General features: G+C 41.2%; 1 protein-coding gene across 2 annotated transcripts; it reads right to left on the bottom strand.

The window, feature by feature from the left end:
• Positions 1 to 29: 29 nt before the first annotated feature.
• On the bottom strand, positions 30 to 14,464 carry chaf1a (chromatin assembly factor 1, subunit A (p150)). Of its 2 annotated transcripts, none has more exons than XM_071516767.1 (16): positions 14,205 to 14,464; positions 12,778 to 12,825; positions 11,534 to 12,189; positions 10,949 to 11,011; positions 10,499 to 10,743; positions 10,276 to 10,357; positions 10,080 to 10,148; positions 9,487 to 9,704; positions 8,681 to 8,849; positions 7,987 to 8,067; positions 7,382 to 7,483; positions 6,979 to 7,228; positions 6,148 to 6,310; positions 5,485 to 5,806; positions 5,073 to 5,157; positions 30 to 2,960 (listed from the first exon to the last, which is right to left on the bottom strand). In XM_071516767.1, exons 1-16 carry the CDS (start codon positions 14,266 to 14,268, stop codon positions 2,830 to 2,832), a joined length of 2,748 nt encoding a protein of 915 aa, XP_071372868.1. In that variant the 5' UTR covers positions 14,269 to 14,464; the 3' UTR covers positions 30 to 2,829. The 2 variants fall into 2 exon arrangements, with proteins under 2 accessions (XP_071372868.1, XP_071372876.1); XM_071516775.1 differs by having other exon boundaries at positions 6,979 to 7,225.
• Between the last annotated feature and the right edge of the window lie 868 nt (positions 14,465 to 15,332).

Here is a 15,332-nt window from a genome sequence, read left to right as displayed (position 1 = left end):
TTGAGAATGTAAAGAATAAGACTCTTAGGACTGAAAAAATATCAGTCGCACACAAATGAGTTGTACAATCCCACTGGGTGTAAGGGTTTTTCTGTTGTAAGAGTCCTAGCCAGGCGCAGACAAAGTAATGGTGATGCTATTATAATATTATAATATAATAATATAATATATAATACTAAATATTGCATTTCTCCAGTTTTAAGAAGCACTTTTCAGGAGCAAGCATTTCAAATAGGCCTAATGTATTAAGCACTGTTGGTGTACAGTCAGAGCCCCCTGAATGGAGAATGAAAGAAATAGTTGGAGGCAAAAGTTTGATTATATTGCTTTGTCCATACTAAACAAATGATTTAACTGCAGAGGCTCGCTGCAAAAGCTTCATGTAACCACCTTACTGTAGCACGCAAGCTGTCGTTAATTACAATTCTGATGTTTGTTAAATCTGGCAGCATGGAAACTGTTGTAGTGGTGGTTGTGCTTACTTTAGTCTTGTATTTGTTTGTATCAAACACATTTCCTTGTGAGATAGAAAAGGGTCTATATTTCACGTTCAGCAAGGTGGGAGCATAGAAATGGATTTCATAGAACAGAACAGACCACTGAATTCAATGAGAAATTGTGGAACAAACGGCACCATCTTTGGTGTACTTGGCCCCACATTTTATTCTCTACTGGGCAATGTGTTTTATCTGCACCCTTTCCCCTGAGGTGTCCTTCAAGGTTCACACACATTTCTTTTGAAAAATTTCCCATACATAAATCCATGTCGGGTGTATGTGCACTTTCTAGTGAATCAGTGAAAGGTGAAAACAATGCACTAAATGAATTCTATAGATGGGGCAAAGTGTCTTTTTGTGTTTGTCGTGCTTGTGGTTGGCTAGGGTGACAACGACCTACCTCTCATCACTCATTTCATCTCTCCAGTCTCTCCGACACTGGCCTCGAAGGCCCTGGGGTTGTGTCATTAATTTTTGTAAACAATGGTAATCAATGTACACCACTTAAGATTAAAACCAAAATTAGCTGGCTATCTAAAATGCAACACATTACAACTGCTGAGTGTTCAGAAACAAGTGAATGTCAAGTGTCAAATATCATTTTCATGCATAATTTGATGTACAGCCCCAGTGTGCATGAGGCCCAGTCAGCCATAACATTAATATTCCCGCTCAGCTCGGACACAAACTGCACTGCACTCACCTGCTGTCTTGTTCAGCCTGTCCACCAGTCGCCCATAGACTTTCTATACAAGGATGTAAATGTTTTATTGGCAGTGTAACCTTATTTAGAATGAATAGTGAAGAGCAGTTGTGATCTGTCCATACAATGAAGTCCAGTTGTGTTCTATTGCTTTTTAACCTGCCTGTAACAAAAATAAAGACTGCATTGCATCTTTTGTTTAATAAACCTGATTACAAGGTTAGCCAGTGTCCTGGACCTCAATCTGCATCTGGAGGAAATCCTCAAAACTTCAAATACAAAATCCATCTGTCAGAACCATATCATGTATTTCATAGAAAGCTCCATACATAGAAATGTTTTTTTTTTTTTATTCTAGTGTTGCACATAAAGGCAAATCTTTTTAAATAATGCTTTATTGAAAGACAAATTGAGACCTTTATAACACCTGCAGATCAAAACAGTTGAGGGCTCAGAGCATTCATAATGTCTCTGCCACTTCAAATGAAACGAGAACAGCAATGTCTTAATAATGGACGGCTATTTTACTACTCCACCTCTAACCATAATCAAAGAACATACAAAATGGAGGTCCAGAGTAGTAATATAAGCACGGTTGAGCAGCCTGAAAGACTACAGCATCTGCTGTATCCTTAAACATCAAACCCTTTACCAAAACACTACGGCTCTTGATAAGAATAATAATTAGCAACTGTCAGTGGTGATGGTGGCGGCATCATGTTGACAAAGGCACCCAGATAGAGGGGGAAAACAAAAGGAATATAAAAGTGCAGTACATTTAATCATATTATGTTTAATGAGTTCATCCTGTTCAAGTTTTCTTGAAAAAAAAAAATTGGGAAAAGAAAACAAATACATATTTATAAAATTGTATGACACTGGGCCTAACTGTACAAGTACAGATCTAGCAAACAGCAACTACTCCAGTGAGCTCTCAGAATTAGAAATCGCAGAATAATTGCACCCATTGAAGTCAAAGGGGAATGTCTGGATGGACTTTCAGCCTCTCATTTCCCTGCTTTAATTGCTGGTAGACTATATACACATTTAAACCATGACATGATAATCTGAAATCCAATAATGTCATGAATATAATAACAGTTCAACAACTGTCTTCAATGCCAATTCTTCAAACTCTGGATGCTAGTTCTTACGTCGACTGGACATATCCGTTCTGCTCTTTCTCCATCTGTTTAACCCAATCTGCTGTAGCCGAAGGCAGTGCCAGAGATACTGCCACCTTCCACTTTAAAGACACCCGCACCGAACATGCCTGACCGAAACTCCAATGGAAAAATCAACAACACAGTTAATGAACATTTGATCAAACCTGTCCTTAATAATAGAATCAGACACTTTTACTACATTTTGCAGGTAAGATGTCTCCGGACACTTTAAGAGTGAGGTGAGAGGAGGAACATAATACTGTGTAGATGCCACGCGGCCGGCGGTGAGCCACCTCTACCAGAGTGCAGTGCTTCATCTTGCTAGAAGACCTGATTCTGTCTTGGACACAATGGAGTTCAGACCCAGGAAAGGGGGGAAGTACGAGGGAGAGGGGACGCCCTTGGGCAGTGGTATGGGAAGGTGCAGGGTCCCAGAGAGGACGAAGGAGGGCTTGTCCTTTCCTTAGGCAGTGGCAAGTGTAGGAGCAGCGCTGGGCAAGGGGAGAGCAGCTGTGTCTGAGGGAGTGACTTCCATCTGGCCGTCTCCTTCGCTGGCGATTACGGGGTTGCTGGAGGAGTTCGCTCTGGTTGAGCCTGCAGTGTAAACATTTTGTTTAGTTCTCATGTAAATGTGAAAAAAACAAACATGAAATATGTTGAAATTGGATGTTCGATGCCAATTTGCATTACATATCTGTAATTTTATCAAGATCTGGCAAGAGGGGTATGATGCATACACCCAAAACAAAGACAGAAGCCAACCAGAGGGGTATTCCAGAAAGACGGTTGAAGAAATCCTAAACTAAATCCTGAATTCTGACTTGAGTGAGCTAGACACGGCATAGCGGGAATTTTCGGTTCCACAATAACTAATTCAGATTTCAGTGATCGGGCTTGATCAACTCCGGATAGGTTGATACTGAACTGTGCGCGTTCACGGTGAACTTATAAAGCCATCCTCAATCGAGGACTGAAAATAGGATTAATGATGGATTCAGAGGCGACAAGCAGAGCAGAGCATCATATTTCACTCCAGCTGAACAAGAAATATTAATGACAGCTTGTAGTGAATTTCAGCATATTTAAAACAAATAAATACACATCAGCAACACTTGTGAGACTTGGCATGGCAAAAAATTGTAGAGAGTTAATGCGTGAGATAACTATAAAGTTTAATGCTTGTTTTAGTCATTCAACATTTAACAGACTTCTATAAACTGTTTAATTAATAGGAAGGATGCAACATAGGCTATTGCCTGAATTGTACACTCTTAATTTTTTTAAATATTTAATTTAGGTGTAATCCAAGCGGTATGAAATGCACTTGGCAACAAATAAAAAACATAATTCAAACTCGTAGGATTTTATTTGCTTGTAACTATTTCATTTTCTTAATAGTAGCGTAAATGTAGGCCTAGACTTAGGCTATTTGACTATTTGAAAACAGCAACGCTCACGTCGCGATGATATGCTACAGGTATATCATCAAAAATATATAAATATATCGCGGTCACCCTCTCGACGTAAAGCCCTGCAAATAATTTAAGCTTCCATGTCAACAGGATCTCCCATGACAGGTTTAAAGCCATTTTCAGGGATGCAAACTCATGGAGAGTGAAAAAGGTGACAGATACCAGGGCAGACACAAAACTACTCAGAAATCATTCACCTTAAGTGCCCTATTTTGGGATCAAAAAGGCGACTGTCACCTAAAGGTGACTAGTTTGCATCCCTGCATTTTCCAGAAAAGTTGAACGAACTGACTTGTGTGATGCTTAAATGCTGCAGGCTCAGTTGGGTTTAACTCAAGTCAGCCTCAAGTAAACCTGCCACAGAGCAGGTTAGCTTGAGAACATACGTTGCCATAATAACTGATCTAGACTTACTCTGATCTCAGTTTTTGGAACAGAAAATCCCAGATTTCTGTGAATTCTGAGTTAACAGATCTGGATAACTTGCCAATCCTGCTTTCTGGAATACCCCTCAGGGTGGAAAAATAACTTTTTGATATCCATTATGTGGCAAAAAGGCAATGTTAAAGGCTAAATATAACAATATGTTGCCACATTCTGCTTCCAGTTTGACAGTCTGATCTAGCCTCAGGGTATACAAGCTAAAATCACGTAGCGGGCAGTGAGGCTGCCCTATTTTATGTTTTCCTTGGTAACAATATTTCATATCAAAATAATTTGTTTAAGTACGGTGCCCAGGAATGGTCATGGCAAGAAAAACAAAAACAATGGACATAAACAGTGGGCAGTGCATAAGCTTCACTGTGGAAAAAAAACAAACATATATAACCCAAAGGGTTTTCTCCCCCCAGTTGGGGCAAACTTTGTTCACCCACGACAGTGGCTCATGGACGAAACAAATTTTCCACCCTGAAGCCAAATTTATTACTCAACATTACTGCAACTGTATCCACCTCCATATCTCAATAAAACTAAGTTACATAGTTTCCACATACTCTATTTTTTCTGTAAGCAGCAAACATTTTTACAACAAAGCTGGGAAAGGTGAATACATGGTCACAATGTCCTAACCCATCACCAGAGTGACTGAATTATCTGTTTTTAAATGCATCTCTGGTGCATTTTTACACATATTTTTATGTGTATAAAATGTGTCCAGATACAACTTAACAAGCATGTTAATGCAAATGTAAAGTTGACAGTGATAAGTGTTTTTATGTCCTGTCCAACCCACCGCTCTGTGTAGAGATGATGAGGCAGTCATCCTCATCGTCATCCTCGGTGTCAGCTTGAAAACCATCCGTCTCCATCGCTTCCGTCTGGGGAAGACAGGGAAGAGGACCATTTGAGAAAAAGCTATTCAAGTAATAGGCTACTAAAAAAAAATCATCTTTTGAAAAGCATGTGAAGGCAATGGAATTGGATAGAGATGGAAAAGACCCATCTGTGAAAAAGTACCAAAGCAATGGATTAAGGGAGAGGTTTGTGTGCAAGTCAGAAATAACTTTGTTCCATGAGTGAGTAGTTGGCAGACTAAGCCAGGTAGAGGAAGAAATAAAATGTTATAGTGAGGTCTTAAAAAAATAATTACAAAGTTGGTAAACAAATAGAAGACAGATTAATTCTGTCCGAGTGCCTTTTCCTACCCGCTCAGGGTCAGAACACTTCTTCATGAATCTGGTGATTGACATGCTGCCTGTGCTCTTCCTTTTGTTGGAGGATGAAGGTGTGGTGGAGGAGGTCTGGGGCGTGGTGGGAGAGTTTCCCTGTGAGCCGGTGGCGGCCTGAGGCTCTTCGCGGGACTCTTCCCGAGCCCCGCTGGTGAGGTAGGTCCACTGGCAGGGCACTGGGAGGGCCTCCTGGCTAAAACGGGACAGGACGTCTGTGTGCACGTACCAGCAGCAACGCCTGTGGAGTGAGCGCTTCTCATAGACAGCACTGTTCTTGATGAGGCGCCTCAGACGTATTCTGATGAAAGAGGGGGGGGGGGAAGTCTTATAAGATGGAGCAAAACTGTCAAAACAGCATCTGCAACACAAACTCTCACCACTGAATAGCAGAATATTAGCGTCTAGCATAGCTGCATGCATAGATTTTCAAAATAGTAAATTAAGACATCAACAAATAAATCAGGGTTCACACTCAAGGATTGCCTGATTGTCTGGGGCCAGAAGGACGTTATATATTTTAAGTCTATATTTTTATTTTAATATAAAAAGTCCCTGCTGGGCTAGTGAAATGTGTTGAACCCTGTAAAACATGATAAAAAATACACACGCAAACTCTATAACCAAATACTGTTGTTTCACCTGGTAGGAATGTTGTCTACTGAGTTCAAAGGGCTGGATAGGCTGGGAGATGATGAAGATGAAGAGGAGGAGGTCTGCTGGCGACAGAACTCCTGAAACTCTGTGATGATCACTTTGTTGCTGTTGACATTGCCATGCAGCAGAGGCAGCAGCTGACTCAGCACTATGGGAGACAGGAGAAAGAGCATTACAGAGCTGTCCGAGTCATTGGTTAATAGATCATGGCCTTCATAATCATCTTTTAAATTTAGAAGTAGATTCGTTTTATTCTGATTTCTTAAATTTCAAATATGTATATTTTGATTTGTTTGCTGGAAACACAAAACGAATCTTATGTTCCCTGAATGTAAAATGCAAGCTGATAACACGTTTACTAAACAAATCTAAGTGTACTGAATTCAACTTTTATAATTACAATCAATACATTTTCAAGGAAGCAGGTTGAACTTAAATAATGCTGCTAAATATTTCTGGTCCGTTGCAGAATAGGAGAATGGGCGATGGCTGCGCAACTAAAGAGAAATAACCCAGGCATGCCTGAGGGTATTTACACTAAAATCTGCAGTGAATGTAAGCAACAAGGATCTGGAAATGAAAGCACGTAAATGACATGGATATTCCCGTCAGCCTTGCAGGCTAACCAATTCATGAAAGCAAATACATGTTGCCAGATTAATGAATAGATATTGACTTCCACACCTGAGTAGGGCCCTCTTACGTTTTAACATAAACTGTACATGGTTAGGAGACAATTAGACCCTCCAGGACTGTGCCTAAAATGAAAAATACTTTCACCCATGTATCCAAGTAAATCAAGTGACACACACTCACATTGTTCATCTCCCTGGCGTTTCCGTGACGTTTCCTCGGGGCTGGGGCTGTTGTCTGGCTTGGGTAAAGGCTCGACCAGACACACAGCGTAAGGCTGGAGGAACTCCAGGGTTGGGCCTTCTCCCTCCCAGACGCAGCCCCTCACCACCGCCTCCAGCACCTTCACCTTCTTCTTGGTAGACATCAGCTCGTCCCATTCCCTTGCTTTCAGCTTCTGACGCACTTTCTGCTTCTCCAAGTCGCCACCCTCCTGGGAGGTCACATGTGTAAATGAAGGCACAGACAGGAAGCAGACACTGTTTGGCACATATAGTCCTCATATAGTATTCTGGGAGGTTTAGGAAAGAGGAGAAAATGAAATTAACCGACAAAAGCAACCAAGAGACTGCAGCAGCCTTCATACCTCTTCCTCCAACGCCCCCTCCCCATCCGAGAGGTAACCATGTGGAACAAAGAAGCCGTCGTCGTCATCATCGTCATTGTCACCTCCCTCCTCCTCATCCTCCTGAAAATGATAACCAGGTCAAACTGTGAAGTTCTGACTATTTTGTTTGAAGAGAAAATATAATTGCAGTCATGCTACAATCCTTATAGACAAGACCAGTTTGTCCAAAAAAAAGTACAGGTTTTTTTTTTTTTTTGCTGAATTACAAGTAGCTAAAGCACAATATGATACAATAATATTGGATACCATTATTTGGATTGATCAGATTTTATTTCATTTGACCTCACTATAAATGTATAAATTAATATAAATTTGATTAAATCACGCCCTTTCGGCCAAACAAAGTATTGTAAATAAAAAATACAGTACTTATGAGCAAAACGGCATGCATGTATCACTAGACCGCACCGTTTCAATTTAAATTTCCATTTTGAAGACAGTGTGTATTAAAGTGTGTATTAAACTATGATACTGGGCATCAACGTATCGATACATCATTGGGCAAAGTGTGAAAATCTTACATCTCCAGTAATCACATTTCCTAACCCTCCAGTGAGACTCACCCCTTCACTGTGTGACAGGGACTCTCCAGGTTCCTCTTCCTCCCATTCCTCATCGCTGTCCACCTCATAGTCCAACAGATCCTGAGGTGACAGCACAGCTTTTAGTGTCACAGCTACAACATGAAAATATCAATATCTTGGACACAGAGCAGATATTGAGAGTAAAAGTTTAGGAGAGGCAGATGCTTTGTGTTTGTTTGTCTATCTATTTATCTATCTATCAAAATGAAGCAATGCTGAAATCTGAAAGATGATTTGAAAGCATGACTATGTAATGTGGGTTCTCCATTTGATGTAGAAGTAGGCAACTGACCCAAGCCATGTTCTGAGAGTATGACTGAAAATATCCATCAGTGGTTACCTTTACATATACACTTATATTCCATTAATATTCTGAATACTCAAGTAACCCGCTTATGAGCTGGTACAATTAAATGCCACATCCTGTTTACAATAAGCTCTTCTCCCTGCTATGAGAAACTTAGTTTACTGCTGGTTACCACAGTCTGCGCAGACTAAATTCTACATAGAATTACGATAAAGTAATTCAGTCAAAACATGGCAGCGGGGCTTCAGGACCTCTCACTGCTGGAGTGAAGATGAAACTAACTGACGATGTTTCTCCGAACTATCACCTCCTGTTACTGATGACTGCCAACAGTAGGACCAGCTGTAACATTCTATTATTGCTTACCTTGTCCTGTCGGAGAGGGCAGCGGGGTGAGATGTGTGAGCTCTTCTTACTCCAGGTGCCCCAGTAGGCTGGACGGTAGTTCTGATGGAACTGCAGCAGCTTCATGGGTCCGTAACGTTTACGGTCCGGCACACCGTCTGGTTTAGGCCCTTCCACCATTGCACACTCCCTGGGGAGAAACACACAAGGTGGAAACAGAAAGAGAGCACAGATGGTTAGCAACACAGGAATGTTGACAAATTAACTGAACTAGAACAAGTTAAACTACAATTAACTGCAAAAAAGAATCTTAGTTCCATAGGACAATAGAGCATCTTCAGTACTCCTGGTTTGTACAAGGATCTGGTACATATTCTAGAGATGCAACATCATTCCTCTACAACAAATTTAATCATCTTCAGTTTTATGGATAATGGTGGAAAATGCCATCTCATGCACTGTTCCACAAACTCCCAGTAAGTGTTCCAAGTCGGTTGAGACAACCACAGACAGATATGATCTACTTCAATTCTATGCTCAACCATTCAGTGACTATTGCAACCTGTGGATGAGCACAGTTATCCAGCCTAATGCATGAAAATGCTTTATCATGGCAAGAACTTGATTGCTCAATGGTTTTGGGGACTTCAGTGAGCCATAACAATGCCAAAAAACATATCCCACACACCTGACACTTATAAACTTTACATTTACTGTTATTTTTTCTTTTTATTTGTATTATACATCATGTTTGGGACATTCCTAGACCCGGCTTAGCGCAACAAGCAACTGTAATTGGCAGGGACAGACATTATAGCTAGTCTCACCTGAGTGGGTCTGTCTGTCTGGGTTTGGTGGGGCCGGATCGGCGGGGTTTTTTCCGAATCCAGTCGTCTAGACCCTTCAGGTTATCAGCAGGTTTCAACAAGTACTGGTCCAGCTCCTCCAGAACAGAGTCCTCACACTGGACCCGGCACAGTGGTGCCAGGCACATGTTTTCTTTGATCTCAAATGGAGCAAACTTCCCACAGGCAGCTGCAAGGGTCTGGAGGGGGAGAGGGATGTAACAGTTATTTTATTTGTACTTATTGATCCGGTTAACTTATTTCACGCTAGGAGTTCAGAGTGTGTTTTGCAACACGCTCATACATGGGACCTGCGTTGTGGGTAATGATATAGATCATGCACTAATGATAAGAGATGCTAACTAAACCACTACAGCTCTGAGGCAACAGAATAGCGCTATGATGACAGTACAATTCTGAGAAAAAAAAACAAAAAAAACAAACAGTATTTCACTGAATGTTTTAGCCTTGATAAACTAGCCATGGAGGGATAACCCCAACTGAATGAAAACACAATTTCAAGTGGCACAGTAAATTCATAATTTCATCGCATCATTTCATGTGAAATCTCCCACCTTTGGAGCCTGTTGGATCTTGGGTTTCTGTAGAAACCTTGTAATCTCTGCTTTCTCGGCTTTGAGACGCTGTAAACAAGATACAGATGGGACAAAAGATGGGACATTAGCCGGTGTAATTCCTCATTGCAAATCTGGGAGGAAAATGTTGTAGCATCTACACAGCGTCAACTGACACCTTTCTACATAAACTCACATCCTTCTCTTCTTTCAACCGTTTCTCTTCTTCTTTCACCCGCTTCTCCTCTTCTTTCTTCCGTTTTTCTTCAAGTTTAGCCCTGAGACCAGGTTTGAGCAAAACAAAATATCTGTTGTAATCACATTTTATTTGACAAACACTGACTTATGGCACTGAAAGTATGTCAAAGTCAAATTTGATGAGAGAAAACCTCACAGTATAAAGAAATTGCATGACTCACTCTTGCTTTGATTTCCGTTGCTCTTCTTTTGCCTTTAACCGATCTGCCTTTTCTTTCTCCTCCTTTTCTTTTTTCTCTCGTTTCTCTCGCTCATCTTTTTCCTTTTTCTCCCGTTTTTCCCTTTCTCGCTCCTCCTTTTGTTTGCGAGCCTCTTCTTTCTTTTTCTCTTTCGCGGCTTTAGCCTCTTCCCTCTGCCGTTCCTTCTCCTGGCGCAGGCGAAGCCTCTCTTCTTGTTCTTGTAAACTCTATAGTTGCAAAAAGTTCAGTGTCAGTCTTTTCTTTCTACAAAATCTATTAGTTTCTTTTATTGAGTGGGATAATAAATACAAAAGATACTAGAGCACAGGCTGTGTTTTGAACCCATGCAGTGGGTGACTTCTGGATTGACAATTTGGGATGTTTGGAACAAATTTCAAGCCCAGCCAGCAGTACACACAGAAACAGCCTTACCTTCAATGAGCGTCTTTTCACCTTCTTCTCATCTGCTGGTATCTTGGGGGTCGTCTTTGGCTCCTATGCAGAAAAACGAACAAAGCCGGCAGTCGTTATGAGAATGTGGCATTAGGAATATTGTCTGCTGTGTTTCATAGACTTTTCCACAAAGCCTTTGATCTATATAATATACAGTTGAGTTTGACAAGAGCTTGATACAGACACAGATTCATCCAGCCTCACCTCAGATTTTATCAAGCCTTACTGAAAATAAGCTCCTTCCATTAAAAGTTTACATGTAAATAATGGTTTTAAACAATAATACTTCAGCAGTCTGTGCTCTACTTGTCTTTTAAAGTGAGTGTGATTAGGGCTGGGCAATAATTCAATATTATTATTTGAAAATTAGTTTTATCATACTTCATATTACCATGCAGTTCAATGTGATAAACTTAACGTGATTTTGCATGTATTAGCAGATATCATTATACATCAATATCTAAATAATACCTTAGGATTGTTGTAATGTTAATTTTGTCGATACTGCCCAGCGCGAAGTGTGATTATGAGACAGTAAAAGCAAGACATGGGAGCTGTACTTACTGTAGGTGTAGTAATGCCTTCAGTCTTGGCCTGTTCTGGTGAGCTCTCAGCAGATGTGGAGCTGGCTGATGAAGGCGACAGCATGGACCTGTCCCCCAGACTGGAAACATCGGCATTTACCGACTCCTCCTGCTCCTCTTCCTCTTCCTCACTTTCAGAATCCTGCGTTGTGTCTAGCTGTGAGATAGATGCAGCCTCCTCCTCGTCTTTTTCCTCCATCTCCTCTACCTCCTCATCACTCTCTGTTTCGTCGACTACTTTGCAGTCTAAAGCATGTGTCTCAGGAGTGCGATCACTGTTGCTGGATTTCCCAGTGGAGGCCCTTTTGTCTTTGCCCTGATGCTTGTCTTTTGTTGGGAGGCAGGGGGAGGTAGAGACAGGTGGAGCACGGCGCTTTTTGGGAGCTGTTTGGTCATCCTCAGTGAGATCTATAACCATGTTCTCATCTGAGGGGGCAGGGCGGCTGCGACTCAAGAAGCCATCGAGGGGTCCACGCCCGTTGACCAAGGCTGGTCCGTTGCGCACAGGGAGCGGGGAGGACTCCGTTTCATTCTCCCCATCTGAGACCCCTGGTTCAGGGCAGGGGGGGGCGCGGGGACGTTTAGGCTTTTGATTCTCCTTAGGTTCAGGGTTCAGGCGCTTGAATGGGAGACGAGCTGAGGACAGAATATAGAAAACTGAGTCACCATCAGTGGTAGTTGTACCTGTCCAGAGGGCTATAACAAAGTCGTTAACCAAAATGGCAATTGTAAACTGAGCAAACTGATCAATATTTAAGTTTTTAAGCAAGGTGAATAAAGTGATGTCATAATTGATGTAATTTTTAATTGTTTGTAGAGTGTGTTAATTCATACCTCTAGGGGGCCATTATATCAACCTGATTGAATTATATGTAATTCCTATGTTGATTGGTAGGGTTGTCACAATTTCTAAACTTTACCAATCGATACTATACCAAGTAGTATCTCAATATTATGAGTAAAAGGGGATTTGGTCAAGAACACACAACAACACAGGGAATAATGAAGAGAAAAATTAGTAAACTGGAACAACACAAATATGTCCCATATAGACCATGTTGATAACTATGATACTTCAGAATCTTTCATGGGTATTGTAAGGGTTTGGCATTGGTATTAAAATCATGCAACCCTCTGTGCTAGATAAACATCAACACTACTTGATAAAGGCTCGTTCTCATAATAAACATGCTATAGTGTGTAGAGAAAACATTATTTCCTTACCTTGAACAAGTTTCTTGTTGGCATGGTTACTGGGTTTGCAATCCATGCCTGAAAAGACCAGCAACAACACCAGATGAGAAAACAACACTTAATACCAAACTCAACTCAAATGCTTGTAATAATGAACGTCTTCCTCATAAGTGTTGATATCCGTAGTAAAGTAGAATCTTTCTGTCGAGATGAAATGGCATCAACTGTCTTAAAATGGCAAACATTGCAAATGAAGAGTGGAGTCTAGAACCAATGTGAACGACAAATAATCCCAAATTAGTTGACAATAAATACAAAACTATTTAACTAGTTGACAACTCGACTACACCACTTCATCTTTTAAGATTACGCATGCAGTAGTTTGCCATGGCAGTAATCACATGCCAGTTTAGCTTATGTTACTGCACTGTTAAAAATCCCAATTAGCCCGGCTTTAACGTTAAACTCTCCGATTATCTATCGAATAACATACACGTTGTGATAAAACCAATTTTGTTTAGCTGCATAAAATGTCGAACTTGGTTGAAAGGTTGGTGGACCATTATAATAAGCCTAATGGATGTGTTTGGTTAGCTCTCCCGCCAACCGGTGTATCAGTCGGTGCAGCAGGCCCGGTCGTGTCCGCAAAGCAGACACCTTGGGGCTGTCAGGGGAGAGATGGCTGTCCGACCACAATACTTAAACCTCGATAAAATGAATTCAACAAAAGAGTTGCATGTACTATATCCAGTACCAAACACATGTTCGAAAATAGTTAACTGGATAGCTGTATAGCTACATTTAGGAGAAAACAGCTTTAATGTGTGGTGCTAACCAACTGCGAGACTCTAGCATAACTAGCTTGTCTGCTAGCGCAGATCCAGTTACTACTAGCAACTGTGCTAGCCAACTAGTGGAGTTAGCCAAGCAGCAGTAACATAGCGAGTAGTGTAGTGAAGTTTGCTGTGCTAATGTTACCAATCACTACTTCGTTACGTTAGCTGGGGCTCCCTGCAAATGCTGGAATGGAAAAATTACTTTGAGGTTAACTTAACGTTAGCTGCGTTAGAAAAAAAGGTTTTTGGTCTCCAACTGACGTTAAACCAATGTTCCTCATTAGGTAATAACATTAGCGATGCTGGGTTTCTTACATGTTACACAGCTAACGTTGGCTAGCGTTTGATTCTTATAAGAAAACCCATTAACCTTTGCCAACGTTATATCGGTTACTACTGCAATACACTGTTGACAATGCATTGATTTGTTTCTAATAGGGAAGACTAACCATTACTGACAGATTCAACTTAACTTAACGCTGGGTTGTTTGATTTGTCCTCGTATTATGCTCGTTAACGTTAAGTACTACATACGAAAATGTACCCAGAGTATTGTGTTAAACATTTTGGCAAATTGTTAGTTAGGACTAGCTAAAAGCTTGTTCGGTATTGTTACGTTACCTCTTCTCCGTGGGGCAGATGCTGCCAAATGCCCGTCCACAGATGGGTTGTCCGCCGCCAACATCACCACCACTATCCGAGGCTCCCCTCTCTAGTGATATTCTTCAGCGAAACCAATTCAGAACAATGGAGGAGTTCGTATAACGACTGATGAATGCCCCAATAACGAAGCGAATATTATCTTGCTACTTAAACACTATATATATATAATTTATTTAACTTCAAGTAAAAAGCCTGCTCTTTCCGCATCTCCCACACACTCCCTCTATTCCCCCGCTGCCTGCCTCGCGCTCCTCAGTCAGAATTGGCGGGAGTGCGTCAGTTGCACCAATAACCGCCGCTGATTGGTCAGAGCCAAGGCAAGGCTTAGCAGTGGAGGCGTTTGTTTTGTAAAGCAGCGTTGCGCGTTTGCACCACCCTTCATATTATGATATGGAATAAAGCATTTTGAAGGAGCTTTTATTCAAAGTAGTGTTCACAAAGTTCCATAATATGTAATCATGACTCAGAAAGACGTTTTTTTTTCTGTTTTCCAGTTATTCCATAATCAAAATAGCCTATACTATGCAGCACATTCCCGGACCCGCTTGCGCTTTAAACCGTGCGACACCAGATTTGTCCCACTGGTCACGCCTTCTGAATTATGTTTCGGGCTTTATGATAGGCCGCGGCCACTGTCTTTCAGCGGTGTCAGAGCCTTCAGGGCTGCCATGTTTATGGTTTGGGTCACTGGAATGAACGGGACGGAATAAAGTAGCAGAAACCGGTAACAACAGAAGTACACTTTCCAGAAAGAGCGCCGCTTTGTGGGTCACTAATCACTCGCTGCGCCCCAACAGTTATATTATTTAAGCCCAGCGCATGGCATATTCCCGAAACATTTACAGATTGTTCATTACATTGTTGCTCTTACACCTTCCAGCGTTTGAATGATAAAATTATCCTTTCTCACTCACTCTCACTACACACTGTTTTGTTGGTATCAGAGTGAGAGGAGGAGTAGGAAATTAACAAAATCAAAGTAAATACATTTAATATTGGTTCCACCCGATAATACTTCCATGGTTACATATAGAACCTCCTTGGTTACACCCCTTTGCTCCGATCTGTAAAAGCGATCTGTAGTTG

The sequence above is a fragment of the Centroberyx affinis genome, unplaced genomic scaffold (assembly GCF_046629955.1).
Source record: "Centroberyx affinis isolate AG114_WGS23_722 - 3 ecotype Tasmania unplaced genomic scaffold, CSIRO-AGI_Caff_v1 ptg000038l_1, whole genome shotgun sequence".
NCBI classification, from domain to species: domain Eukaryota; kingdom Metazoa; phylum Chordata; class Actinopteri; order Beryciformes; family Berycidae; genus Centroberyx; species Centroberyx affinis.
The sequence above is the reverse complement of the archived record's forward strand: the minus strand, read 5'-3'. Positions and strand labels throughout refer to the sequence as shown.

What these genes read in the sequence shown, in the direction of transcription:
- chaf1a (XM_071516767.1), bottom strand. Translation starts at nt 14,268, where the DNA reads ATGTTGGCGGCGGACAACCCATCTGTGGACGGGCATTTGGCAGCATCT. An exon ending in AAGGCATTACTACACCTACA is followed by an intron (nt 11,012 to 11,533) that starts GTAAGTACAGCT and finishes TTTTCTGCATAG; the next exon opens with GAGCCAAAGACGACCCCCAA. An exon ending in TGAAAAGACGCTCATTGAAG is followed by an intron (nt 10,744 to 10,948) that starts GTAAGGCTGTTT and finishes TTGCAACTATAG; the next exon opens with AGTTTACAAGAACAAGAAGA.